The sequence below is a fragment of the Tetrao urogallus genome (genome assembly GCF_951394365.1).
Source record: "Tetrao urogallus genome assembly, chromosome: 4".
Lineage (NCBI taxonomy): Eukaryota > Metazoa > Chordata > Aves > Galliformes > Phasianidae > Tetrao > Tetrao urogallus.
The window spans coordinates 71,011,555-71,039,228 of NC_136817.1; the positions used below are offsets into that span (position 1 = coordinate 71,011,555).

Genomic DNA, 27,674 nt, shown 5'->3' on the forward strand with positions numbered 1-27,674 from the left:
CCTGGTGTCGCCCTGCTCTGCACCCACAGCTCAGACAGCCCAGCCCTTGCATTCAGCAGCCCTGTTATTTCTTCTCTTCACAGTCCTTAGTTGCTCCTGAATCTGCACAAAACCCCCCATCTCTCTGCATGAACCCCACTCAGCCCTGCCACACATCCCGCTACCTGAGGAATGCCCTGGTGAGGTCTGTGCAGGACTGCAGCACATCTCACGCCGTATCCAGACTGTGGCAGCAGACAAATCCCCTTTCTGAGGGGTTGTGCAGAGCACTCCTGCCACCCTCAGCACACTGATGGGGCTCGGACGCATCCCGTTGGGCAGAGCAGGCTGTCCTCAGCAGACACATCCGTGGAGCTGGAGAGCAGCCCTGCTCCTTGCGCCTGCCCAGGAAACCTCAGGAATGTCCCAGCCAGGTGTGCGCTGGGCCTCTGTCACCTCCTGGTGGACACGGGGCTGGGGCTGGCAGTGGGCACCTGAGAGCACCACAGGGCTCAGACTTGGGGCACTCTGCACCCCCTGCCCCACTGCAGTGTCCCCGTGGTGCAGCACTGCTCGGTTTGCTCCCAACCAGCCCCACCGCTCTGCTCTTCCCGGCGGACTGCGAGGGCTCCCATTCCCAACACCTCTGTAGGAACTGCATCCTACAGCCAGCCAGCCTGCTGCCCTCATTGCTCCTGGCAGAGAGGCTGCTTCCTCTGGGGCCTTGGCCGTGCCATGGGGGAGAACTAAGAGACAGCGACAATGGGGGCAGGGGCTGAGCACGGGGGATGCTGGCCCCAAGGATTGCCATCCAGCACCCACAAGTGGAATGGGCTCAAGAAGGGGAAGCTGGAGCAGATCTCCCAGCAGCTCAGTGCATTGGCTACGTGTGCACATCAGCAGCCAGACACACATCATTTCTGCAGCGCAGGGACTCAGCAGTGCTGTGCAGGAGGCCTGCAGCATGCATAGGCAGACAGAGCAAAGCAGGTCCTGATGTGTGGAAGGGCTCGGAGACGACCGACCTGGGACACCCGTCTGCAGAAGGAGGAAGCGGCTCCCTCTGTTTATCTTTCCTTGGGAGGTCAAGAGGTGACACGATCACAGTCTTCCAGGGCCACGCTGGGGCATCTCTGGGAGTCAGGGGTCACGTCCCCAGCAGAAGGTCTGGTGGGTCTCATGGTTCCAGGCACCAGGTTCTGCTCCCTCCCCATCTCCTGGGGCCTCAGAGCCTGGCTTCCTGCGCCAGCCCTTTTGCAATCCGGGCTGCCTGGAAGGCCTCCATCATCCTCCCACACTTTGGCAGTCCAGGGGGGCTGGAGCAGAGGTCCATGACAACTCCTGCTCAGCCTCCTGCAGGGATCCCATGGGACAGGAGGAGCAGGGGACGCAGAGCCACGGCTAGGGCAGGGAGGAATGAGCTGAAGTGCTCCTAGGAGTGCTGGGGAGCAGCCCAGCACCACCATGGCAGCCCTGCACACTACTGGCACTCCTCACACCACCACCTCCCCGTGCAGTGAGCTGGGGGCTCCCTGTCCTTTGCTGCTCAGGAGGCAGAGTGCCAAATCCTTGCCCTAGTGCTGTGTACCTCCATCCCAAGCAGTGATAAGGACAGCCTCAGCTGGGGATAGAGCACTCTGCTGCACTTGGGGCTGCACCTTCCTTCCCCTCCAACTGTGAGCCCTCTGGACTGCCCGATGTCCCCCATTCTGCTGTCACCCTCTAAGTCAGGGCATAACAGATCCTTGCAGTTCCCGATACCACTCTGTTTCCCTGGGACACAGCAGGGCCTCCAGCTTTGCCTGCTCTACTCTGGGCTCCCCTGGGTTCCTCGGGGCAGGCAGGAACGGGAGACCTCAGAGGAATGTGCAGTTGCTGGGGAGCAAGCAGTGAGTTGGGAGGCAGCTGGCTGAGAGCTGCTGGGAGAGAGAAGTCCGGCTTTGCACAGGAGGATGGCTTGGAGGATGCAGTACCACCACCACCATCTGACCCAGGCCCCCCAGCCCTCACACCTCACATCTCTCCATCCATCCTCTCTTCCAAGAGCCACAGCAAATTCCACCTTCGCTAAAATTCTGTCTTTCCTCTGCCCTTTGTAAGCCTCAGATCAGCAAACGAGCATCCTGAAGCCAGGACGCTCTCAGGGATACACGCAGCACCCTCTGACCCGCTGGATCCTCTGGGCATCCCTTCCCAGCAAGCACATGCAAAGCGCAGGCAGTCTGCGTGACATAAATCCTCTCACCCTGCCAGACACGGACGCACAACTAAAACATTACACAGTTCCCCCATCCACTGCTGCCGGCACAGCACACAAAGCGAGCTTTCTGCAGCAGACACGAGGCGCTCTCCTTACAACCACAGACGGGGAAAGTCCATCTCACCGCCCCGCGCAGACGTGCGCTGACATCCGGAGCTCTGAGGCAGTACGGACACGTCGTGCCCCGCACGCAGCCCCCGCGGCCCCATTCATTCCCCGCCGGCAGCCGAACCGCACCCCGAGTCTCACTCCGCGCTCCCGGCCGTGCCCCTCCCGCACAGCGCTCCGTGCGAGCCGCGAACCCCCACCGCGCGGCCCGCAAAGCGCACCCACGCGGGACGGCCCCGCTCCGCGCCGGCGGTATCGGCGGTATCGGCGGTATCGTCTCCCGCACTCGCCCCGCGCCGCAGCCCCAGCACTGCCCTGCGCTCCGGCACGGCCCGGCGCGCCCACTGCCCCCTCCCCCCCGGACCGGTCCCGCTCCGGTCACCCCGGCAGCCCCGGCCGTACTTCTCTCGTTCCCTCGGCTACACGGCGGCGAAAGGCAGAGTCCGCCCGTCCGTCCGTCCGTCCGAGCGCTGCGGAGCCGGGCTGTGCCGGGCCGCGCTGAGCCGCTCCCTCCTCCCCGGCCCGCCCCGCGCACTGCCCGTGTCAGGGGCCGCCCCCCACCCCCCGGCCCGCACCGAGCAGCCCCGGCTCCCAGCCCGCAGCCCTCGTGGCGGGGACGTCCGGCGGGAGGGGTACGGCCGCTCCGGAACCCCGCAGTCCCGAGCTGCTCCTTTCCCCCGGCGGCTCCGCTGCACGGCTGCCGCTGCCCCCGGGACGGAGCCCCTGCACGGGACCAACACCGCGGCCCTCCCCTGCAGGGTCCCCGTCTCTCTCCGCCCCGGGACCCACGGTCGTCCCGGGACCAGAACCGGCTGCAGCCGCCCCTCGGAGCCGCTCTCAGACACAGAGCAGCGCGTCCTGGCCAGGCACGGGGAAAGCAGGGACTGCCCGTGTCCCCACTGCTCCGGGTACCTCGGCCACTCTTTAGCCTCTTCCCTGCCCTATGGGTATGGGACGGCTATGGAGAGGGAGCCTCCCGTGAGCCCTTCGTCCCTCCATCCCTCCTTCCAAACTCTTTCCCCACGACCGTGGCAGGACAGACAGATGTTCCTTCTACAGCCCTGCTGGCATGAGGAGCCCCCAGAGACCCATAATGGAGCCATTGCCACAGGAGACTCCATCCTGCAGAGGAGGAGCGGGGACCCTTTGAGGGCCATTCCTCATTGTGGTGAGGGGTCCCAGGCCGGGGAGCAGCTGGAGGCAGAGCTGTGGCTGCCGCTGTAGCCAAGGTCCCGCTGTGCTGGCTGCAAGCACGGGGCTGGGTGGCTGGCAGCTATGGGTTGCTGGAAGGAGTTGGTGGTATCCCAATGCTCTCCCCATGAGATGACCAACAACAAGGCCAGCAAATGCTTTATTACCAGGGATAGAACTTTCATCAGTCCTCGGGCAGCAGAATTGTGTCTGCCTCACTGTGCCCCGTGCAAGCTTGATCCAAGGCAGCTCCTGGGTGCCGAGAACCAGCCCCAGCCCCAGCCTCCCAGCCTGGATCCACACCGGAATGGAGAGCTGGGCAGCCCCACCTGCAGGACTGGCACACTACCGTGCTGTGCTCCAGGACCACCACCCCACACTTGCAGGCTGGGAGCTCTTCACAGCCCAGGGATGCCCTGCATCAGGGTGCTCAGGGTGCTCAGCCAGCAAGAGTGAAGGTTCCCAGTACCCATATCTCCCAAAAGGGCAGAAATGCTTCTCTCTTGCCAAAAAGCCCACAGCCTGGTGCACTGCACACACCCCAGGAGCACCTCGCTCACCCCCAGGCCACGCTCCCACATCCCTGCCTGGCCCGAGAAGCTCCACGCTCCTGATTCCTCCAGCGATCCCGTGTGGGATGGGGCCCCGTGGTGCTGCCCCATGGCTGCCCCTGATGCTCGCTCAGAGGAGACGTCCCAGGAGCTGCGTTCCAGGGGAGCTGGGACAGGGCAAGAGCAGTGCGACGAAGCCCAGCTTGCTGTAGAAGCTCAGCTGCTGGTGGTCTGCAGCACTGACTTGGCAAAACACTCCCCGTGAGCCTGGGAGGAGAGAGGAGAGCTCAGACCATGGTCTGGGTCCCTCGTGTCCCCTTGTGCAACTCATGGTGCTGGGGGCAGAGCCAGGATGCAGACAAGGAGCCCCAGTGAGGGCTGCCCCGGTTCCGAAGTGAGCAGGGAGCAGACAGGATGTGGTCGGGGTGGATCAGGGGTGCCTCAGCCCCACCAGCATGGAGCTCACCGTTGGCTCTGAGGGCGCTCAGCAGGCTTACAGCCAGACTGCGGCTCGCACCCACGTCTTGCACCCGCGGGGCCGTGTCCAGCTGCACCAGGGAGGGGAAGCGTCGCAGCACGGGCAGTGGCACAGCCACCGGCTTCGTGTGGAAGAAGAGCAGTGCTTCTTCCAGGACACCCTGCAGGCGATACACAGTGAGGGAACCCTCCCTCCCCAACCCCATCCCAGCACCACAGTCACACCCTCACCTGTCCCAGGACCCCCAGCTCCCGGGGGTACCTGTGCTGCATGGCCGGCAGCCAGCTGCTGTCGCGCTCTCGCAGGAATCGTTCAGCACAGAGCGCTCCAGCTGCATAGCCGCAGGGGCCGCCCTCATCCTCCAGCACGAAGGTGTACTCAGGGCTGAGGCTCAGGAAGCTGCCCAGCACCCTGCCAGACAGAGCAGGGCACCGCTGAGCTGGGGCCGAGCGCAGCACAGAGGGAGCACAGAGCTGCCGGCTGCCTCCACTCCTGGGACGCAGCACCCAGCACCCTCCCAACCCACTGAGGTCCTAATGATGCCTTCTGCCAGTGTAAACACTGCAGCCCCCACAGGGACCAGTGGGGACAGAGCATCTCTATCCCCATGGCAGCTACCAGGACCCCCCTGGACGTACCCTCCCTGCCCCACATCTGACACCACAGTCCCACAGTGGCCGTGGCACAGGCAGAGTTGCTCCCTGCAGGGACGAGAGGAGGGCCCTGGCTGGCTGCTTCCATGCTGCCTGGGCACACATCCAGGGGGTCCCCGTGGATCAGGTCTCACCTATCACCCAGCAGGTCAGGGTGGGCCGCGAGGACCTCCACAGTGCTGGGCTCACCATCCAGACCCTCCCGGAACATTTGGTACAGCTTGCCCTGGAAGAGCCCAACCCAGCTCAGTCCCAATCCTGCCCCACTGCTCCCCTTCAGCTTCTGCTGCTCTGCCACAGCCCCTTCGGAGTGTGATTTCAGGCAGCGCTCACAGCTGCCTGAAATATCCCCAGAGAGGAACACGACCAGAGCCACAGCCCTCGGCACCAGGGGAGGTGGGTGCTGCAGTGCGCGGGATGCTGGCGCTGAGCGACGCGATGCATGCAGCCATTGTGTGCTGCGTCCTGCTGCCACAGCACAGCGTGCTTTAAAATGAGCCATTGCCATTCCAGTCAGGCACCCCCTCGCAGCAGCTCCTGAGAAAATGCTGCTCAGCCCAGCCCAGAGCATGCTCAGAGAAGCTGAACAGCAGCAAAACATGCTCTCCATGGAGCACGTGCGAAGGGGAACCCTCTCATGAATTCCTGCCTTGGTCACATTAGAGCTCGCAGGGTCAGCACAAAGGACAACAAAGGACATCCTGGCAAGAACATGTTTTTCTCAAAGGAAGGCTCGGGGAGCAGCAGGGATAGAGAAAGGCACTCCTCAGCTCTGCTCCCACTGCTGGCCAAAGCGCTCGGCCGAGTTTTTCCCACAAAGTTCCAATGGAAAGATGCATTCAGACGTAATCTGACAACTGGCAATTGAAAACAAGCTCTTGCACTGGGAATTGCTGGCAGTCACAGTCTGACATTATAATCTGCTCTCATATGCCTGCAACTCCTCCTCTGTTATTTATAAGCACTAGCTGTGCCTTGCAGGGCACTGTGTTCAGCAGGCATGTGTGTGCTGTGCCCATGATGGTGGATTCGCAGTGTTAGCATTTTTTAGCCCGGCGGGGCGGCAGAGCACACAGAGCTGTGTGACCACTGCAGGCTGCATCCCATGGGACACAGCCCTGTGCAGTTAACCCCACACTGGCCTGATCCTGGGGTTTGCTTCCCACTGTCGTCGTCCTGTGCTGTGACCTCAGCTCCGCGGCTGGGAGTCAGCATGCACTTTTCTTCTTATGCCATGCAGGGTGTGATGCAGGGTGAGGGGCAGGAGGGGCTGCAGGGTGGCATGTTCCATCTCACCTTGTCCTGGGGCAGCAGCGGGCGCAGGAGGTACAGCTGTCGGGATGGGAAGAGCGGAGGTGGATGGCAAAAGAGGTCACAGCTGTTCCCCACGGGCAGCAGTGCCTGGAGGAGGCAGTCTGTCAAGGAGCAGTTTGCTCTGCCCCCCACACCTGCCCTGGAGCAGCAGGAGAAACGTCTCCATGTTCCACCCCAAGCCCCAGCCCCAGCACCCAAGCAGCTCTGCCTCTCAAGCACACGGGAACTCAATGGCAGGGCAGGAACAGCAGCTATGGTCCTGGCTTCCCAAGGGCTCCTCCAGTCCCCAGTATTCAAGGGCATGGTCTCACCTGCAGGTCTCCAAAGAGGCCCCCACGGCGCACCCAGGGCTCAGCGTCCTCCCCTGGGAAGAGCGGGGCAGTGATGCTCTGGCACCCTGCAGGCAGCAGGAGACAGATGTGTGTGTGACACAGCTCCTGGCACAGCCAGAAAGCTGCAGCCCAGGGCAGAACTCAGCACACTGCTTTGCAGCCCGGCCATTGGCTGGGACATCTTTCATTAGGTCATGCTGCCAAAATCCCCATCCAATAGAGCACCCACAGCTTTTTTGTTCCAGTGTCTCACCACCCCCATGCTAAAGACTTTCTTCCATGCATCCCTCCTACCAGAGAGGTGGTCCTGGGAAAAGGACCCAAGAAACTGACCTAGTAATAGACATTCCCTCTAAATCACAACAGACAGCAAAGTGCTGCTGCAATGTGTGCATGAAGTGCATGCTCCCTGAAGCATGATGCTGCTTCCTCTCCAGGCTGCTTCACTTCAGTTCCCCTTCAGTGGCTGCTCCCTCCTGACCAGATCAGGAGCCGTTTGCAGGGATGGTGCCTCAGAGCTAACAGCTGCTCACAAACCACTGAGCTGGGAGTTATGTCATGGTGTCCTTCTCAGAGGCAAAGGAACTGCACCAGATGACTTCTCCCTGCTGATGGCTGTGGGTGCGGGGCAGGGGCTCAGCCACTTGCGTGGTGAGGTGGGTGCGCAGCACTGGGACAATGTTGGGTCCCTGGGTGCAGAGATGCAGGGCTGGGATGCTGAGGGCAATGATCTCACTGTCTTGCAGAGAGCCCATAGCCCACATCTGGCTTCAGCACAGAGAGCCTTCACCCTCAGCTAGGCAGGGCAGACCCTCACGAGCCCTGTACCAATGGTGTCCTGAGCCCGCTGCCCTCTCCCCAGCAGCCATTCTCTCAGCACATAAGGATGTGCAATGTGCCAGCCTTCCCAGGCCCTTCACACCCGCAGGCAGCATGTGGGGAAGGTCAGCCCACTGGTGAGGACCCGAGGGCAGCAGCCCTTTGAGGGGGAGGGAAGAGAAAAAGTCAGCGCCATACTTACAGCCAAAGCAGCTTCCCCAGGTGCCCTTGTGCTCAGGGTCACACAGGAGGCGGCCATCTGCAAGGGAGGAGCACAGGGCATGGGATGCACACGGGGGTCAAAGGGAAATGCTCCCACCAGAGACCCTGGCATCTTGGCCAGACCCCAGGACTGCTGGGAGGGCTCCCAGACACTTTCACTTCTTTAGGCAGAATAACAAAGCGAGATTAAGGTGCTCTAGTTGTTCCACTGTGCCCAGGGGCCCTTTGGGAGCTGGGCTGGGTTTGGAGAGGTGTGGATAAGTGGCCCAGGGTGGAGAACTGTCCCCTGTGTGCCCTCATGCACGTACCCAACCACAGCACAAAGGCGCTGGCAGCCAGCAGCAGGTTGCGGATGTCCCACAGGTAGGGGTGCAGGTCGTAGAGCAGCGCCTGCCCCGCACTGCGGACGAAGCGGCTGTGCAGGCAGCACACCTGGGCACAGAGCTGCCCGAAGGAGCCGGCCCGGCTGCGCCACTGTGCAACCTGCAGACAGGGCAGGCGTCAGAGCAGCTGCAATGGGCACTGTGCCGAAGCAGCGCCCACATTAGCCTTACCACACAGGAGTCTGGTGATCTGCTGGGGACTCCCATGTTGGGACCGTTGGCCCGGAGCCACCGAAGGTCTTCCAAGAGATGCTGCGCCTGTGGCCCGTGATGGTAGGGCAGGTAGAAGAGCTCCACCAGCATCCGCGCCTCCTCCACGGTCAGTGGGGCACCGGAGTCCAACCCAGCCTCTTCTGAGATCAGTGGCACAGAGGGGACAGGGCTTACGGCAGTCCCGTTAGCGAGCAGTGCTGTGGGGACAGGGCTGGTGGTGGCCCCATCAACAAGCTGTGAGATGGGGCCAGGGCTGGGGTCAGCCCTAGACCCTGAGGGTATCTGGAGCACATCAGCAGTGCTGGCCCCAGGCTGGGGACTGCCAGGAGGGCTGCTGCCCCTTTCCCTGACATCACCGCTGTCCAGGGGAGCGCTCTGGCAGGTGCTGGCCCCGCTGCTGCAGCACACTGCTGTCCCCAAGCTGTGGAGGGTCTCATCAGCCACAGGAGCTCCTGCCGACCTGTCACTCCCTGCTGTGATGGGCAGAGCAGAGGAGGGCTCACAGCTCGCTCTGCTACCTGAAGTGAGCCGGCCCCGATCCTCTGCAGGGCTCCGTGGGCCACTGGTGGAGGCCCTGCTCCCATTGCCCTCTTCAGGCACTGAGGTTGCCTTCCTCTTTCTGTTCCCCGGTGTCACGTCACAGGGCTCCGGTTCGTGCTGGTCTTCCCCACTGGGAGCAGTGTCACAAGGCCGCGGGCCAAGCAGGGCCTCCTGCCCTCCTGCTGTGCCGGGATGCAGCCCTGCCTCTTCCTCGCAGCCAGTGCTGGATTGCAGCGGAGTCCTTCCTCCTAGCAAGAGAGCAAAGGGGCGGCCCCACTGGCACCTGCACCAGGATGGCTGTGCCCCGGGGCAGCTGTGCTGGGAGCTTAGAGCAGTGCTGGCACCGACCAGGGTCTGCCCAGACCGTGGGCTCTGAATTGTTCAGGACTTCGCAGCTGGGGAGGCTTTGCAGAGGCACATAGTGCAAAGCAACAAACTTGCACCACGCTTAACCCCCACCTCCAGAGCTCTGTCCTTGTTCCTAGCCTTCTACTGAGCCCATGGTTTGAGGAGACAAGAATGTGGAAAGCAGGAAGCATGCTTTGCTCTCCATCCTTGCAGCAAATGCCACATAATCCTCCTTCGGGCAGCTGGGCACTACCCAGAGCTGTTTACAGCCCAAAGCTGTTCCTGAACCACGCTGCGGGGTCACAGACTCATGCACATCTCCTGCACATGGTCACCCTGCCATGCTGCCCCCGGCTCTCAGACACCTCTCCCCATCAGCCTTCTCCCCCAGCACAGCATCTTCTCTCAACATCTATTTCTCCAAGTGCTCTCATAATGCAGACAGGGTCACTACTACATCTGCTGGTAGTATCTCCTGGGGCTCACCATCCTGCATCCCGTGGCTTGCTCACTTCTGAAGCAGGAGAGTGAGCCCAGCACACGAGTACCCATGGAACCAAAGCTTCGAACTCTTCTACCTCACCTTTCAGCTGCAAATCCCTCCTTTTCACAGGGCTACTCACAGAGACTCCCTCAAGCAGACCCTGAGCACACGAGGACCCCCCTGCAGCTCCCTCAGCCCACAGAGCTCCCGGCAGAGCTGGTCCATGCTCGGGACCGAGGGACGCTGCACGGTACCGGTTCACCTACCTGCCTCCAGCACCTGCTGCTTTATCTCAGCCACCCAGTCGAGCAGTGCCAACTCCAGAGCCTCCTGAGGGCTGTAACCTTCCTGCAGGCCCTGACCATCCACCAGCTCTGCTGAAGCTTCTGTTCCTAAGGAACAGAGCTCATCAGCTTGGGCAGTTTCACACGCTGCTTTACCGTGCCAACCCACGTGACACCAGTGAAGGGCAGCTCACCACCTGGGGGGACCCCGTGTCCAGAATGAACGTGGAGGGTCACCTCTCCCAGGCTGGTGGGCAGGGGGGCTGCAGGGCTATTGCAAGACTGGGCAGAGTCATCCTGGGTCCTATCCCATGCACGCAACCTCACTGTGGCCGTGGTGCCCCATGCACGGAGTGTCCCAGCGCGTGGGGCCACGTACCTGCGCTGTCGGTGCGGGCACAGCCCTGCAGCTCACTGCGGAACCAAGTGCCCAGAGTGTGGATGGGGATGAAGTTGGCCTGGAGCTCGCAGTTGGGGTTGAGGAGCAGCCCACAGAGCCGGGGCATAAGGCCAGGGGCACGGCCCGTGTAGGGGCCCAGGAAGACACGTCGGCAGTCGTAGTCATTGGCAAAGAGGTTGTCCCAGATGAGGAGGTGACGCTGCAGGACGTGCTCCACCTCCTCCACCAATGCAACCGAGAGCTCCTGGGACACCACCTTTGGGCCTGGAGCATCGAGGCACAGACACGTGTGGGATCACAGGAGGTGCACTTCTCCACGCACAGCACCGACGGTGTGTGTGCACATCTGAGCACCAAGTGCAGAGCTGCGCGCAGCCATCGAGACAGGCAGGGCACCCACCTGTCCAGATGACCCCAATCTCTGGGAGCAGCTCCCGGCCGAGGGTCTGCAGGTAACGGGACTGAGCGGGGCTGGGGGAGCAGAGTGAGCTGCAGTACTCTGCAGAGACAGCAGACAGTGGTTGCAGCAGGCAGGGACGTGGAGAGGAGCTGGGCAGGGGAGGTGGCACGGCCCTTCAGTGGGGCCTACTGCTGTCCGCCCCACTGCCTGCTCCTGTCCCCACCCTGAGGTCTCCCTGGCTGTCCCAAAACGTGGTGGAGCCCACAGGCTGCCAGGACAATCAGCCTGCAGGGGGAAGAAGGGCTGGGAGCAGCGTAGTGAGCACAGTGTGGCTGCCAAGCACCTGCAGCTGGTGGGGTACCTGTGGGGCAGAAGAGGAAGGTGGGAGGCAGGCCCAGCTCCCGGTACGCCTCGTTGGCCACAGACGCCTGTGCCTGTGCCAGGGAGGGGAAGACGTCTGTGTCAGCGCGGCACAAGCAGGGATCGATGTCGTCAAAAAGCAGCGCGAAGGCACCGCAGCCCAGGGCAGCCACCTGCGGGCACAGGACAAGCGCTAGGAGGGTGGCAGCAGGAGGATCTGGGGAGCTGGGTGAGCTCCAGGCAGGGACGGCAGAGCACTGCAGCACCCCAACAGACGATGCCCACATTGTGATACCCGCTGGGATGGGGCTGCTCCCTCTCTGCAGCTCCTGCATGCCGCCTGCAGGCATTGCAGCACCCACAGCTGCCGGCTCTGCTGCTCTGAGCAGACACTGGGGCTGCGTGAGGCGCCCAGATCTGCCCTGGGGTCAGAAGGAGCTCACAGCCCCCCACAGATGTTTGGTGTGGGCATGGGTCCTCACATGAGCATCTGTGACCCTTGCCAGGAGCCGTGGGGTGAAGGAATGGCCCACGGTACCTGCCTGAGTTTTTGCTGCAGCAGGAGCCTGTCCCCAGCACTTGAGAACACGATGTCCTGGCCAGCAGAAATGGCGAAAATGAACTCCACGCCGTGCTCCTGGGCAGTTTTGATGAGAGACTGCATCTGAGCTGGGGACAGAGCAGAGGGATGCAGTGAGATCTTGAAGGCACAGGAGGGGCAGAAGGGAGGCTGCAGCCTCAAGGATCAGAGGGAGAGAAGGGCTCTGGGGAGGTGGTGCTCAGGCCCTGAGACACACAGGAGCTCTGTAGCTGTTGGGATCCCCGGGGAGAACCCATAATAGGGAGGCTCTGGAGCTCCTACACCACACAGGGTTCCGTCAGGGGGAGTGTAGCTGCAGCCTGAGCCTGGCTGAGATGCAGAACGGTGGGACTGGAATGACTGCAGCCCCCCACGCTGGGGCCCAGTAGAGCCACTACCTGCCTCATGCTGTGTGTAAGGCTCTCGCCAGAGCAGCCGGTGCTTCAGCTCATCTTTGGGTGCATACATGTAGCAGTTAAGGCCCCAGCGCTTCAACCTGCAGCAAGGAAAAGGCATCACCCGGGGCTGCAGATGGGCTCTTTGCAAGGCAGTCTGCAGGCAGGCGTGCCAGCCCTCTCCTCACTGTGCCTGCAGGCTCCCAACCGCTGCTTGCAGCCCCCACTGTGCAGCCACAGCCCATCCTCAGCTCTCTGGATGCTGCACCGCAGTTGGAGTTGAAGGTTGGAGGTTGGCAAAGAGGAGTGCAATGGAGTGCAGGTTGGAGCTAAAGCAGGGCCTGGCTGTTTTGGGAGATGAGGCCATGCTGTCGGAAGGCCCTCCCTGGCCTCAAAAAGCACAGTTCTATCCAGAATCTGCACAGCAATCCAACATTCACTGGAGATCATCAGAACAGGACTGACACTTCCCTGGGCAATTCTTTCTGCACTCCTGCATGAAAGCCATCTGATTTACTCATCTGTTCTATTTATCCTCCCAAGTGGATGATGTTTTACATTTTCCTACGGTGAACAGACTGTCATGGACTGCATGACACCATCACATCATCTTATTTCTTCCCAGAGAAGGAAAACTCTGCTCACATAGGGGAACACATGAACGCGCACATCGATTTGACTGGGCCATCACCAGTGCTCCTCCCTAATATCATTTAAAACATATCTCTTGCTTTCCTTTATCTCAGCCGCAGGTTTTCCAAGTTTTTCTAAGTCCCATTTTTCTGCGTTCACATCTCCCAACGCTCCCCCAGCACATCTCCCACTCTGAGCGCAGCACCAGCGCTGTTGCCGGCGCACAGCGATCGCTCACAGCCCCCGGACCCTCCGTTCCAGCCACCAGCAGCACGCAGCTCCCCGCACCGCGCCGACCGCTCCGCCCGCGGCGCCCCGCGCGGCTCCCCGAACCCGGCCCGGCGCGTCCAGCGGCCGCAGAGCCACAGCGCCACCTGGTGGGCACGGCCGGCACCGCCGGCTCCTGTCGCTCCGTCCGCCGCCCCCTCGTCCCGCGGTCTCCGCACCTCGGCTCGGGGCAGCACAGGGGCTTTTCCCCTTGACCGGCCCTGGGAGCAGCGGGGACAGTCATGCGCCATTGGATTCCACCTTGTCTACCTTCCTAGTGACTGCAGAGAGCAAAATTCGTGGAATCATAGAATCACAGGATGGCCTGGGTTGCAAAGGAGCACAATGCTCATCCAGCTCCAACCCCTTGCTGTGTGCAGGTCACCAGCCAGCAGCCCAGGCTGCCCAGAGCCACATCCAGCCTGGCCTCGAATGCCTGCAGGGATGGGGCATCCACAGCCTCCTTGGGCAACCTGTTCCAGTGCCTCACCACCCTCTGGGTGAAAAACTTCCTCCTGATATCCAACCTAAACCTCCCATCTCAGTTTAAAACCAATTCGGGATACTTGCCATCTGAAGAGCAATTTCCTCTGTTCCATGGACCATGGCCTCCCATAGAAACCTGTGAAAGAGCAAAGCAGGTAAAAAGAGAGGCAATGAAAGGTGCTCCCTCTGCCTTTAAACACTGCAGCAACTCAGACTACAGCTGAAATGCGGCGATGCAGCTCAGTCCTCATTTGGAGGATGCATGCCTTGCAGTGGGGCACGACTTGGAGGCACATTGTGGTTTACCCCAGCAGCCAGCCGTGCACCACACAGCAAAGGGATGGGGAGAGAACTGGGGGAAAAAAAATAAAAAAATAGAAGTAAAAATTGTGGATTGAGATAAAATAATACTAAAAACAAAAGAATACACAAAACAAGTGATGCACAATGCAATTGCTCGCCACCCACTGATGGCCAGCTCCCCCCCCCCTTTCTCCCCCTGGCAGCACAGCCATTCCCAGCCAACCCCTCCAGTCCTATTGCACAGCACAGTGCCACACAGTGCCAACATCCCCTTGGCAGGTGGGATCAGCTGTCCTGGCTGTGCCTTCTCCCAGCTCCCAATGCTCCCCAGCCCCTCACTGAGAATCTTTAACTCCTTAAGAATCCTTAACTCCTTTAAGAATCCTTAAATCCTTAAGTGTGTGTGCTGATAAAAAACAACAGTGGTGTACTATCAGCATTACCCTCATCCTAAACCCAAAGCACAGCACCATGCCTGCTACCAGGAAGAAAATTAACTCCATCCCAGCTGAGCCCAGGACCAGGCAGCATCGCCGCCAGCGGCCGTGATCAGGAGCACACAATCTGTGGGGATGCCCTGATGGCACAGACCATTTCACAGAGACCTCGTGTGGCCTCCACTGGAAAACACCATCCCCACAGCCTTGTAGAGGGAAAGTCCAGACAAAGAAAGCACTGAGCAGCCCCGAGGGCTGTCTGCTGACAGGAATGCTCACCAGTGAGCCGGGGCATTGCCCTTCCCACGGCTCATACAGCAGAACTGAATGCAGGAAATGCAGATCTGCTGTCAGCAAGATCCGTGGTGTCTCTGAGCATTTCTACTTCTGCCACTTGCAGGTCTGGGAGGCTGCTGGGCACCGGCGTGTGACACGAGCTGGAGGCTGCAGCGTCACTCAGCCTGTCCTGTGCCGCCCGGGTGCAGCCAGGGGCTGCTGGTCCTGCAGCACCTCTCCCCATTGGGACCACTGTCAAGCATAGGGCCTTCCCACTTCTGCTCGTAGGAAGATCTGGGAGGCACAGAGCTGCTTGCAAAGCTAGCGAGTAAAAAAAACCAGAGGAGAGCAAGTTCATCTGGGAACAGTGGGAGAATGGGCAGAAACATGCATTGAGGAGATGCAGATTTGATTGCTTCTTAAAGAGCAAGTTAAGGGAAACACTTAAATGTCCAAGCTGAAATCTAGCAAGAAATGGTATTTCAGCCATACAGTTAAGTCTCAGAATCACAGAATCACCAAATGGTTGAGGTTGGAACAGACCTCAGGACGTCATCTGGTCCAATCTCTGCTCAAATAGAGCACCTACACCTACCTGCCCAGGTATGAAGCCTCACAGACAATACGTTGTCTTGAACAGCGATGGCAGTTAGCCGTTAGGGCAGCTTCCTAGTGTCAGATGGGCTCAGTATCACCGGCAGCTTTTAAATTAGTCAAGCACTTTCCAGCAGTCGAACCAGAACAGAGATTGAGAGAAGTGAATGCATTTGTTGTGCATCAGGGCAGACTGTAAGGACTCTGCTCACACAGCAGAAAGGATTGGCTCTGCGTGCTGCAACGAGGCCAGTGCTGCCCTGAGGTGTGCACTGCCTGCCAGGACCCCACATCCCTGCTGCCCCGCAGCAGCCAGCACAAAGCATGGCAGCCTGCTGGGCTGCACTGCAGCATGCGCTGAGCACTGTTGTTTGCCAGTGGATCTTTTAACAGCTTGAACATCCACATACCTGCTCCATTGGTTTTGAAGGAATATAGATTTGCTTTGCTAGCCATACCCCGTGCATGGGGCCAAATCTAGAGTCACCCAAAGATCCCGGCAAGTATTTCATCTGAAGAACGTATTTCCATGAAAAAGAGATTTTTCTGTTACCCACCCTATGGGAAGCCCTGCTCAGCCCACAGCTTAGGAGGCCCTGGGGTCTGCACAGCCCTTGCCTGCAAGGGCCTCACTGTGAGCTGACACTGCCTCACAGAAGTGACATTCCTTTCTGACACACGCCATGCCAGCAGCAGCACAGTTGAAAACTCTCCAAGAGTATTCTGCCCAGAAAAAAAATGATTAAACTGTACCAACAGAAACCTGTTGGCTCCTGCGGTGGCATCTCCATAGGAAGGATGCTCGTGCCCCGCTCTTTTAGGGACAGGTGAGCAGTGATGAGTATTGCAGTGTTTGCCCCTTGGCTCTCCCGTGGCCCAGAAGATGACAGCAGTACCCAGCCAGCAGCACTGTTTGCCATCCTCTGTGCTGTCGGTGAATGCTGGAGATGCGGGAAAGCAAAGTCCCAAGGCTGCAGACATTCTCCACTTCTCCACCACCTACTCTGTCCCAGATTTGCAGACTTGGTCACCCAGCCCCAAGACTGCCTGTGCCCTCTGGCTGCCTCCAGCACAGCCCAGGTGTCAGAAGGGAGCAGGGCTCTGTGTAGGACACGCTGGCCCAGCAGTGCCCAGCTCAGCACTCTGCCTGCAGCACCAGCACTTCCCACCGGTGTCAGTGCTAATGCATGGTGAGGGATGCTCTTCCTCCTTCACTTTCTAGAAATCTCCTCCTCCTGGAGCAGCTCTGCTGACAGCATCTCTGTCCTTCTCTTTCCCAGGTCAGCTTTCCTACACTGACTATTCTTGTCTGACTCATATTCCTCCTTGCGATCAGCTTCTCTGTTTCTACACTTTTTGTTTGATATGTGTTTATTTGTGGTGCTTTTGCCCCAGGCAAGGCAGCAGGCAGTGGGCTGCACTGTGGTGATGCTCTGCCATGAAAGGAGGAGATGCTTCTGACCAGCAGGTGCCAGGCATCGCCCAGCCGCAGAGGTGCGGAGCTGCATGCAGGAACAGCAGCTGAGGGGGGCAGAGCTACACGGAACTGCCACAAGAGCAGCACTCCCCGGGCAGCGCCAGGCACAGCGCTGTGCTGCAGGCAGCGAGGCAGGAGAAGCGCACCCCAGGGTTTGGGCCCCGTGCCTAAAGAGAAAGAGCCACCGCGGTGTGCTGGAGCCAGAGCAGCGCATCCCTGTGCCGCGCCGTGATGCTGGAAGGGGGCTGCGCTGGGGCTGCGAGGGACGCATCCGTGCTCTATGAGAGAGCTGGGGACCTTCGCCAGGGGCTGCCGGTTCCACACCCTCGGGCGCAGAGTGCCGTGCCGTGCAGGGCTGGGGCTGCCTCCCCCGTTCCCGGGATACGGGCCTCGGCGAGCTTCCCGGGAAGCGGCCCTTCCCGGCCGCAGCGCGCTCCTGGGGGGCCGGGACAGCCCCTGCAGCGCCCCGGAGAGGCACCGGCCCCGTGGGGACCGGCAGGACCTACCTTCCACCACGCCGCAGAGGAAACGCGGCCGATCGGCCATGACCGCGCAGGAACGGCCCTGCGGTGGTGGTTCGGGAGGAAGGGTGCGGGGAGGGATGGGGCGGTGCGGGGAGGGTACGAGGGTACGCGGAAGGATGCGGGGAAGGATGGAGAGGAAAGCCGAGGGACGGAGAGGAACCGAGGGGGGCGCGGATGGACCCGCGCACGGACACCGCGTGCCCGCCCCGCACAGACGCGGCCGCCGCAGCGCAGGGGGCGGCCCCGGCAGGTGGGGCCGCAGAGGGGCCGGGCGCGGGGCGGGGAGCTCGCGCAGCCCGCGGGCAGCGGCCCGGCGGCTTCGGACGGCCGCGGGCGGTGCCAGGGGAGGAGCGGTGCGAGCCGCCGCCGTGCGCGGCGCCTCCGCAGTTCCGGCGCCCCGCGCCGCTTCCCTCGTGCTGTGCGGGCTGCGATGCCTCCCCCGCCCACCGCGTCCGCGGAGATCGGACTGTTACGCCTTGTATGTGATTTACCTGCCCGCAAACATCTGGCCTCGTCACGCTGCTCTGGGCTGTTGACGCAGTTTGGCTCGTGATCCTCGCCGTCTCACAGGTTCTGGTTTGCAGAAGTGCTGCCACGTCAGTACTTCCCTGGTCTGCAGCTGCACGGACACCGGTACCTGCGTGCGTGCAGAACCTCGTGTTCGTCATCACTGTGCTACTCTGCTCTATTTCTGGCTGCTTTTCCTGTTTGTCAGACGAATAGTGAGGCAGATCTGTGTCCTGCAGCCTCTCTGAGCCACAAGACTTTGTAATGGGAAGCAAGCACATGGCTTTGTTCCTGTGGTCCATTTGTGTGTGGGGGATGAGGCCAGGAGAAGCACTGGTGCACTCCTGCATGCAGACACTGCTGAGGGCCCTCCTAGCAGCTATCACCACCGGTAGTGCTTCCATCTAACCCGCCTGCATGGCTTTGCATAGGAAAAATGGGTGTCAGGGGCCAACAGAGCCAGGGTCTGTGGCATCTCCCTTTCCCCCTTGCAGGTTCAGGCAGTGCTAGGCAGCCAGGTGATGCTGTCTGGGACATCTGGGGAGTGAGGAGCCTACAAGCGACTGACCGGCCACAGCCTGACAGTCAGAGTGCACTGTGGGCCACCAAAGTGTGCTCAGAGCGCAGTGACATGGCATGTAGGCAGCTGCAGAATGCAAGGAGCGCTTCAAAGCTTGTGAAGATTCAGCCCCTGGGACAGGCATGATGCTGCTCGTAACCAGAATTATGCTCGTCAATAAGATCTGCATCAGTGCAGACAATTATACCCCATGAAAGCCAGCTCTGTGCTGCCAGGCTGGGTTACTTGAGCAAGCAGCAATTACCGGGGCTGGCTGGACACAGGCCACGCTCGCTCACCTTCTGCACAAGCCTGCGCTGCAGGGACAGGCTGGGCTCCAGGTTGGCCCCTAGGCTGGGCGGGCTGTGGTGGCCAGGCGCAGCTCTGGGCTGGGAGCGCTGGGTGCCCAAGCTCCATCCTGCACCAGCAGCCAGATCCCAGTGCCACCATCCAGTGGGGATGCCAGGCTGTGCTGAGCCCTTCAGTGAGGGGACAAGGACAGTGCTCCTGGGCACACGCGCACACACACACACGCGCGCACACGCGCACGCACACGCGCTCTCTCTCTCTCTCTCTCTCTCCCTCCGCTCACCCACGCACCCGCGCTCCCCGCTCTCCACGCGCTCCGCGCCTCTCACCCCCCCGCGCGTCCCCGACACGTGCGCGCCCCGCCCCGCCCCGCCCCGTCCCGCCCCTCAGCCCTGGAGCGGCGGCGGAAGCGCTGCGAGCGGCGGCGCGGGATGGAGCCGCCGGCCAAGGAGGGGCCGCTGTTCGTGCAGCACAGCAACAAGTTCGGCGCCAAGGTGGGCTCCGCGCGGGGCCGGGCCGTGGGGTGGGAGGGGGCCAGGGTCGGACGGCCTCCGGGCCGTGGGTCGAGCCGAGGCGAGCGTTCTGCGGGCGCTGCCGAGCGATGGGGGCCGCCGATCGCTCTGCACAGGCGGCCGCAGGGTCAGGGTGGGTGGCGGCCGCGCTCGGCGACGGGACGGGACGGGGCGCCCCGCGCTGACTCCGTGCCTTGCAGCGGTGGAAGCGGGGCTGGTTCGCGCTGTTCCCGGCCAGCCAGCACGGCGTCGCTCGCCTGGAGTTCTTCGATTGCAAAGACGCGGCGGGTCCGGCCGGGCGGTTGGGTACGCGGCGCCTGGACAAGACGGTGGTGCGCCTGGCGGACTGCACCAGCGTCACCCCCGCGCCCTCCGAGAGCGGCCCCCGGGCCGGCACCGCCGCCTTCCGCCTGGAGACCAGCGGCCGCAGCTACCTCCTGGCGGCCGAGCAGCAGCAGAGCGAGGAGTGGGTGGCCAAGCTGTGCGAGATCGCCTTCCCGGTGAGCGGGGCGGGGTCGGGGTCCTCGCGTCTCGGCGTCGCGGCCCCTCGGAGCGGCTCCGGCCTCAGCGGCTGCCCGGGTTGGGCTCGTGGGACCGCAGGGCTGCTCAGCACGCTGTCCCCAGGGTTCCTGCCTGTGCCTTGCACTCTGTGACATCCGCTGTGCTGCTGTGCTGCTGCACGGAGCCCTGCTCACCCACTGCAGACACCTGGCGAGGGCTGGATGAGAGCTGGGGGTGTTTCCTCCGGACCCAGCTGGCTTTGCCTTTCCTGCAGAGACAGAAGCGGAACCCTGAGCATGGTGCAGTACTTGGCTCTGGGACCCGCCAGGCTCCTGGGAAGCACAAGCAGCTCTGGGAACAGGGCAGCCCCTTACCGAGCCTAGGGGTCACTCCCCAGTGCCAGTGTCCATGCTGGCCCACGGCACAACCTTCCAGCTTCCCTGCCCTTCCCCAGGATGGCTGTCAGCCATGTACTGCATCCTTGTGAAGGCAGTTCACAGGGCAGTGGTGGCCCGTGCATGTGGGCATCCGTATGTCTGCATGAGGGTGGTCCCTGCCTGCCTGGTCCCACGTGTGTTCTGTGCTCCTTTTGGGGTGGGAGGGTTCTTTGCTGCTGGGTGGTGCTCGCCAGACTCAGGCTATGGATGCAAGGCTGGGCTTCTCTGCAGGGCCTCCCTGCAGCTGTCAGTGACTGGCCCAGCTCAGAGGCACTGGTATGGCACTGGGTGTCATTCCATGTCTGTGGCCCTGTGTCATGGAGATGGTGTTGCAGACTTTGTCCTAGGCAAGGCTCCTGGGACTCAGCTGGGAGCCCACCCCCCACATTCAGTATGGTGGGTAAGCATACCCACCATACAGTGGTAAGCAGGGAGTGCTTACCACTCCCTGTGGTAAGGCAGGGAGTGCTTGCTTGGAGCAGTGCTGTGCTAACACCTTTGTTCACCTGGTAGCTGCCAGTTGCATGCTTAGGGTCCAGAAGCTGGTCAGCAGCTTAAGGATGTGTTTGGCAAGGTGCTGTGAGATCAAGGGTCTGTACTGAAGGCCTGCCCTGGAGCACAAGGCGTAGGAGTTGCTGCATATGGTCTCTGCAAGAAAGCGTAGGTGCTCGATTGCAATTTCTGCTCATCTGCTTGGAGAGTGAGATTTTGTGTTGTGTTAATTGCTGTCCAGAAGGTGAGCAGCTTAGGAATGGGCTGGGGAGATGATTTGAGATCAGGATGGGATTTCTTTCAAGGTCCTACAATGGAGGTGGGGCAATTCCAAGCACAGATAGTTGTTGGACAGAGAATGGCTTGAGAGCAGCTCTGAGGAAAAGGATTTAGGGGTGTCAGTTGATGAAAGACTCAATGTGAGCTGTCAGTGTGTCCTTGCAGTCCAGAAGGCCAGCTGTGTCCTGGGTTCCATGTAGAGAAGTGTGAGCAGCAAGTTGAGCACTTGCACTGCTCTGCTCTTGTGAGACCTGGAGCACTGCATCCAGTCCTGGAGCCTCCAGCACAAAAAGGACGTGGAGCTGTTGGAGCAGGTCCAGAGGAGGGCCACAGAGATAATCAGAGGGCTGGAGCACCTCCCCTGCAGGGCCAGGGTGAGGGAGCTGAGGGTTTTCAGCCTGGAGAAGAGAAGGTTCAGAGCAGACCAGATAGTGGCCTTCCAGGACCTGAAGGGGACTACAGGAAAGATGGGGGTGGCTTTTTATAAGAGCAGGTAGTGACAGGATGAGGGGAAATAGCTTTAAACTTAAAGAGGGGGTAGATTTAGACTAGGTAATAAAAAGAAATTCTTTCCTGTGAGGATAGTGAGGTACAGGAACAGGTTGCCCACTGAGGCTGTGAACATCCCCACCCTGGAGGCATTCCAGGCCAGGTGAATGGGGCTGTGAGCACCTGACCCCGTGGGAGATGCATCAACCCTGTGTAGCACAGGGTTGGGACTACAGGATCTTAAAGGTCACTTCCAACCCAAACCTTTCTGATTCTTTTTCTTTTGAAGATGAGGAAAGGCGCAGTCCAACAAAGCCAAGGTTCTTGGCTGCCTGATTCCAGGTTGAGCTCTGCTACGTTGGATGCTTCAGGAGAGCTGAAGCTGCTGCTGTCAGCTCTTGGACTTTGGGTTTTAGCAGTGTGCATCCTGTTTAGAAGCCAGAGAGAATCTGTTGGCCTTGTTTGGGCCTTACTGCTTGCAGGGGAGCTCATGTGACTAGTTTTAAACTGAAACTGCAGCAGCTTGCCTTCTGCAAGATGTGCCGCAAGCCCGCCCACGTGACCCTGGGAAAGTTTCCTGCTTGGTCTGAGCTCGGACCCTCATGCAGGAGCACAAAATCCGCTGGAAGGGCTGTTGCAGGACATCAGCGGGCCCCTGGTTTGCATGGGGCTGCCCCAGAGGAGGGTCCCTGGGGGCACCGAGGGTGCGTCTACCTTGTGGGTCCTCGGGGGATTCTGCTGTGGAGATGTGGCCTCGGGCAGAGTGCTTGTGTTGCACTTTCAGTTCTGCATATGCTAAAAGTAGAAGTGCTCGCTTCCCTCTGCAGTCTGTGCACTAATCCTGGCGCTGTCTTCCTGGCTGTGCAGAAGCAGGACACGGGCTGCTGTGGCTGGGTCATGGCATCTGCTCCCTCTCCTGTTTGTGTAGCTAGGAGAGCAGCCGGGCCTGCGCTGTGCTTTGGGTGCTGATATCAGCCGTACTGGAGCAGTGTATGGTGCTACTGTGTGGAAGTGGGGCTGCTTTTGGCCTCCACAGCATGCGCCTTTGTGCCAAGCCTGAGCTACCCCAGTGGTCAAGTGGGCAGTGGTGCCATGGGCACAGGGCTCCCACGAGGGGGCTGTGTCAGTGCTGTCTTTGCTCAAGGCAGGGTCTGGAGGGAGGCCTGCTGGAAGGGCAGGGAGAAATTCCTATTTGAAAGAGTGGTCAGACATTGGGACGGGGAGGTGGTGGGGTCATGTCCCTGAAGGTGTTCAAGAGCTGTGGAGATGTGGCATTGAGAGAAATGGTCAATGGTCACGGTGGAGATGAGTTGGGGTTGAGCTTGATGATCTTAGAGGGGTTTTTTATCCTCTATGGTTGTGTGATCTGCTTCCTGTCCCATGCACCGGGTTGAGGGCCATGCTAGGGTTTCCGTGCAGCCCCTCCTTCCCAGTCCTGTCTCTTTCTGTCCCTGTCACTCTGGGTGGGTATGGTCTGTGGCACTGGGTGGGAGGGGGCTTGGCTGAGCTGTGCTGGGCTGGGTGGGCCCCTTGCAGAGGGCAGTGGGGCCTGGGGGAAATGGGGCAGGGGACAGTGACGGCAAGGTGTCCTTGCAAAGCTGGTGCAGGCAGAAGGGCTGGCACTGATCCTCTCTCTCAACAGAGGAATGGCTCCAGAAATGCTACTGTGGCACTCCAGTGTTGTGGAGAGGGCAGCAGGGAGGCGCCAGTCCTGGAGATGGCTGTGAACTCTATCTACTATTCGAGAGATGAAGGTGGGGTCTACTGCTGCCCTTGGTGGGCTCTTACAGGCAGTGCTGAGAGCAGGGGTGGGATAACTTTGCCTCCCCTGAGCACTCCTCTTCCTGCAGTGAATGCCTTCTGGGTGACGGTGCAGCGGACTGAGGCTGCGGAGCGGTGCGAGCTGCGCGGTTCCTACGTGCTCAAGGCTGAACGTGACAGCCTCATCCTGAAGGACCCACGGACCAGTGAGATCCTCTACGTCTGGCCCTACCGGCTACTCCGGAGATACGGCCGGGACAAGGTGGGTGTGTGGATGGGCAGCCAAGGATGCTGCTCATTTCCCACTGGCTGTCCCTGGCTGCTGTGGCGTTGGTGCTGTGGACTCTGCCAAGTGCTGCGGCTGCTGCAGCCCTCAGTGACCACAGCAGCATCTCTGGGGCATCTGTGACCCTTGGTCTGTTCCCAGCTCCTCAGTGGTGTTACTGTAGGAGCGTGAGCTGTGGTGTTCCCACCCCTCTGGGGGCCTAGCTGCACAGCCCTGCTCCAAGTAGTCCTTTCCCAGCTCCCACTGAGGCCATCGCAGCCACTGCCCACCCTTGTTCTCTCTCTCTGCACTCCAAACCCATGCTGCTGGGGAGCTCGGTACTCTGATGGCTCCCGGCATGTGTTCATTCCTCTTGCAGGCAGTACTTGGAGCAGGATGGGCTGTTTGAGACACCTGTTTTGCTCTGGATATGTTCACCTTTTGGGGCACACAGCTGTGAGCCTGACTGATCTGTGTGGGCCTGTGCTTCCCCAATGTCCTGCAGCAGCGGGTTCCCCATCTATCCTGCTGCTACACAGATTGCAAGCTGTACCTGCTATGCTGCAGAGGGAGAAAGTGGCCTCCCTGGAGCTGTTTACAGAAGTGATGCCATCAGCTGCAGCTTGCCAGCAGCATGTTCTGTGGCACTTCACCAAAACAGAAGCAGAAACTAAACTGTTCTCAGAATGGCAGTGCCTGAGGCAGGAGCAGTGCTGAGTCACTGGAGGAGCAGGTGGCTGCACTCCTGGGTCCCCTGGTGGGGACGAGTTGGCTGTGCTTGTGCTTAGCATGGCTGACCCACAGAAACAAGTCTGTCCTCAAAGGCTCTTACAGGAATCACAGACAGTTGCTACGTGCCAGACAACACCAGAAAGACTTTTGGTCTCTCCTGGGTTCAGAGGTTTGAGAAGGGTCTGTGCATTTGCCGATGGGAAGTTATGCACGAGTGTGCTCAGCCTGAGAAGTACAGCCTTGCTCAAGGCTTCTCTTTACTCTTAATGACATAAAGTACTTCGATGCTTGCAAGACAAATGCTTTGCTTGCTGTTGGTAACCAAGCTGCTGTTTCTGGCCTTTCTCCCATGGAAAGTTGCACTCTTCCCTTGGATTCCTTATCTTCTTGCTTCCCTTCTGCCTGACTGATGCTGACTTAGCCTAGATACCCACAGCATTTTCTCCTGCTGAACTGTTTCCTTCTTGCCCTACTCAGTTCCCAGTGTGTGCTGTGGTGCCAGTTGTTGAAACTGCTGACAGAGCTCAGGGAAGAGGACAGCCTTCAGCAGGGCCTGCAGCTGTGGCCTTGGGTGACTGCAGCACTGTCCCCTCAGCTGTGTGCCCCATTTCACAGTTGTTCCAGTTCTGCTGGGTGCTGTGCAGCCACTGAGCGAAGCGCAACCTCAGTGCTCACAGCAGGGTGCTCAGTTGTGCTGTGCGCAGCCCGGCGCTGCAGCCACGTGTGCATCAGGGGGGCACGGCCTGCATGGCTCTGGGTGTTGCTGAGCAGAACATGACTGCTAGCTTCTCTTGCAGGTAATGTTCTCCTTTGAAGCTGGCAGGCGCTGCGATTCTGGACCAGGGAACTTCACCTTCGAGACCAAGCAGGGCAATGAGATCTTCCGCTTGGTGGAAGCCTCCATCCGGGAACAGAAAGCTCAGGTGGAGGAGAACCAGCAGAGCTGTGACTCGTTGGAATCTGACAGCCCCAGTGTGGTGCTGCTCCGCCAGGCCTTGGCTGATGCACTGAGCCTGGAGCAGCCCACGGAAGGGGATGACGCTGCAGCAGCCAAGGCAGGCCTGGCACCCCGGCCTTCTGCTGCAGCAGAGGAGAGAGATGCGATATCACTGCTGAAGACCCGGATGCTGCCGGAGCCACCCGTGGTGCAGGCCAAGCCCCCCCTCACCAGCACCCCTCCACGCTCCCCTCTGCCCAAGGCACCACGGGCCGTCCTGCCAGACAAGGATCCCTCCAGCCTCTACTCAGAGCCTCTGGACTCCGTGAAGAGCTTCCGACCCAGGCCGGACCCGCTGTACGCAGACCCCATTGACAGCAAGGCCGCGGGGGCTGCGGAGGGGGCGAATCTCCGGGTGCCGTTCCCGGGTTCCTGTGAGCAGCTGCGTGCAGAGGGCTGTGGCCCGCTGCGGAAGGAGCACATCTACGACGAGCCCGAGGGCTGCGCACCCCGCATGCTGCCTGCCGCCGCCGGCATCTATGACGAGGCACGGCCCATAGGCGAGGCCTGGCGCACGCAGGGCCACGATGGCAAGAGTGGCTACGAGTTCCCCTACAGCCCCAGTACTGATGACTATTCAGTTCCTGCCTTCAAGGCCAAGGGCCCCAAGCCAGTGCCTGCTCCCAAGCCCCCGGCAACGTTCATCTCCAAATGTGCTGAAAGAAGTGAGGACCCTGGCAGGCGGCGAGGGAATCTTGCTCCTGAGAAGGCGGCCGTCAAACCTGGCCTGAACAGCAGCAACAACAACAACACAGAGGTGCTGTACTGCCGGGTGATGAAGCCCCAGCTTGGGCAGAGGAAGGAGCAGAGTGTGGATGAGTGTAGCTTGTCTCCTGTCTATGAGGACCTAGGAGAGATATAACTCTGTTCTGCTCTGCACCTGCCTGGGGGGCTTTGCGGCCCAAACTCAACAAGGAGTGGCACAGGTGGCTGTGTTCCATGGCCTGGCACGGGGCTGGGGGCTGTGTGGGACGGGGCAGAGCCCCTCCTGCTCGTCAGCTCTGAGGGGCTTTGTCTCCTTGGGGCTGTCCCACGCTCCCAGGCTCAGAGTGCACTGGTGCTGGTGCTGCTCGGCTCCAGAGCCAGCCTCGCTGACACCTGGTGGGGCAGGAGGGTGGGCTCTGCACTGTGCCTGCTGCTTTGACTCCAGAGGCTCTGGCTGTGCTATGCCTTCCTCTCTAGGCCAGCCATGGGACTGAGAGGCTCACTGCAGTGCCTGGGGGGCTGCTTGCCATCAGTCTCCAAAAGTATTTTTATACCAAATTATTTTGATATTAAAATTTGTATGTCTTATGATGAAGTGTTTGCATGTGGCATGTTAGGCACGAAGCTGGGGAGATGCTGGTGCAGTGCTGTGGTGTGTGATGCCCTGTAGAGCAGTGCTCGCACTCACGCTGTCTGTGCCAAAGCTGCTGAGCTAAGAGCAAACCACAGAGACAGTGGGTGGCAGCTCCAGCAGTGGCTGGGATGCCCTGATGCCAAGGGATTGAGGGATGTGAGAATCAGCCCCACTGAGGCTCTAGTGTGCTAGTGAGGATGAGACATGGGATGACCTGAAAAAATGCAGGACTCTCTTGGTCAGGGCCAGGCTCAAGGTCTGTGCTGAAGCTCAGTGGCTGTTGATCGGTCACAGGTTCTCTGCTTAACCTGGTGCATTCCTCTGCTGATTCCCCTTTTATCCTCATGTGCTTGTGGGGGGCTGAGGATGGCCCAGTCTGAGTCCCAAATTGACTTTGATGGTAAATACTGTGATTGTGCTGCTTACGAGGCGAAAGGTTTGGCTATGATTTCTGTGTGCCTTGGGCAGAAACCTGCACAGAGAAAAAATATGTTGCTCTTTTGGTGTTGGTAATGGTTGTGAGAGATTTTGTCTCCTCTGTGTGGGGCTGTGCCAGGCACCTTGGTGCTGCCTGTCCCTCAGTCTTGTGCTGCTGATGGAGGTGGAAGCAGAAGTCTAATATTCCTGTGCAGAGGACTAAGCATGAATTCAGTAGCCCAAGCTCACACCCAGAGAGCCACAAGCTGGTAGCAAGGTGTGCAGGGCTGTGTTCACATTCCCAAACTGGTGAGATGGAAGCGAGCAGTGGGTTCTGACTGGGTGTGTGATGTCTGGGTTACAGGAGGAGCTTCTGTAAAAGTGCAGCAACAACTTGAACCAGTTTGTTGTTGTTGTCTTGTGCTCCATACTCTTTTCTGCTGGGGTTTTGCTGCAGTAAACTGGAGAAACACCTCAGAGGTGTTTTGGGAACCAGAGAGAGGCTGATATTGTTCCTGCCCAGGACAGGGGTGTGCCTGCTCCCTGTGCACAGCTGGGGTGGGGTGACCCCATGCAGGTGCTTCAAGTCCTAGGAATTCTCAGGGAAGAGCTCTGGGCATTGTACTGGGAGGCACCTGCCCATAAACCTTTGTGACTGCAGTGTAGGGCTCTAACACTGGAGTGGTGAAGTGCAGCCTCCAAGGAGCTGAGCTCTGGGCTCCACCTTACGCACTGTGGTGAGTACTTGCACATCTGCATCACTGCAGTTGCTGTGTCTGAGGATACT

General features: G+C 60.2%; 2 protein-coding genes across 2 annotated transcripts; one reads left to right on the forward strand and one right to left on the reverse strand.

The window, feature by feature from the left end:
- Positions 1 to 4,219: 4,219 nt before the first annotated feature.
- On the reverse strand, positions 4,220 to 17,313 carry LOC306945732 (protein O-GlcNAcase-like; the record flags this gene model as incomplete). The annotated part of the gene is made up of 17 exons (XM_079534528.1): positions 4,220 to 4,356; positions 4,556 to 4,727; positions 4,798 to 4,978; positions 5,355 to 5,446; positions 6,517 to 6,621; positions 6,846 to 6,931; positions 7,888 to 7,944; positions 8,216 to 8,390; positions 8,462 to 9,284; positions 10,138 to 10,267; positions 10,539 to 10,823; positions 10,960 to 11,058; positions 11,321 to 11,492; positions 11,858 to 11,988; positions 12,298 to 12,395; positions 13,765 to 13,816; positions 17,274 to 17,313. The coding sequence occupies 17 exons, from the start codon at positions 17,311 to 17,313 to the stop codon at positions 4,220 to 4,222; spliced, it is 2,835 nt and encodes a 944-aa protein (XP_079390654.1).
- A 1,784-nt stretch (positions 17,314 to 19,097) lies between these two features.
- On the forward strand, positions 19,098 to 25,993 carry DOK1 (docking protein 1; the record flags this gene model as incomplete). Its single annotated transcript, XM_079534502.1, has 5 exons — positions 19,098 to 19,160; positions 19,379 to 19,678; positions 23,019 to 23,130; positions 23,227 to 23,399; positions 24,932 to 25,993. 5 exons carry the CDS (start codon positions 19,098 to 19,100, stop codon positions 25,991 to 25,993), a joined length of 1,710 nt encoding a protein of 569 aa, XP_079390628.1.
- Between the last annotated feature and the right edge of the window lie 1,681 nt (positions 25,994 to 27,674).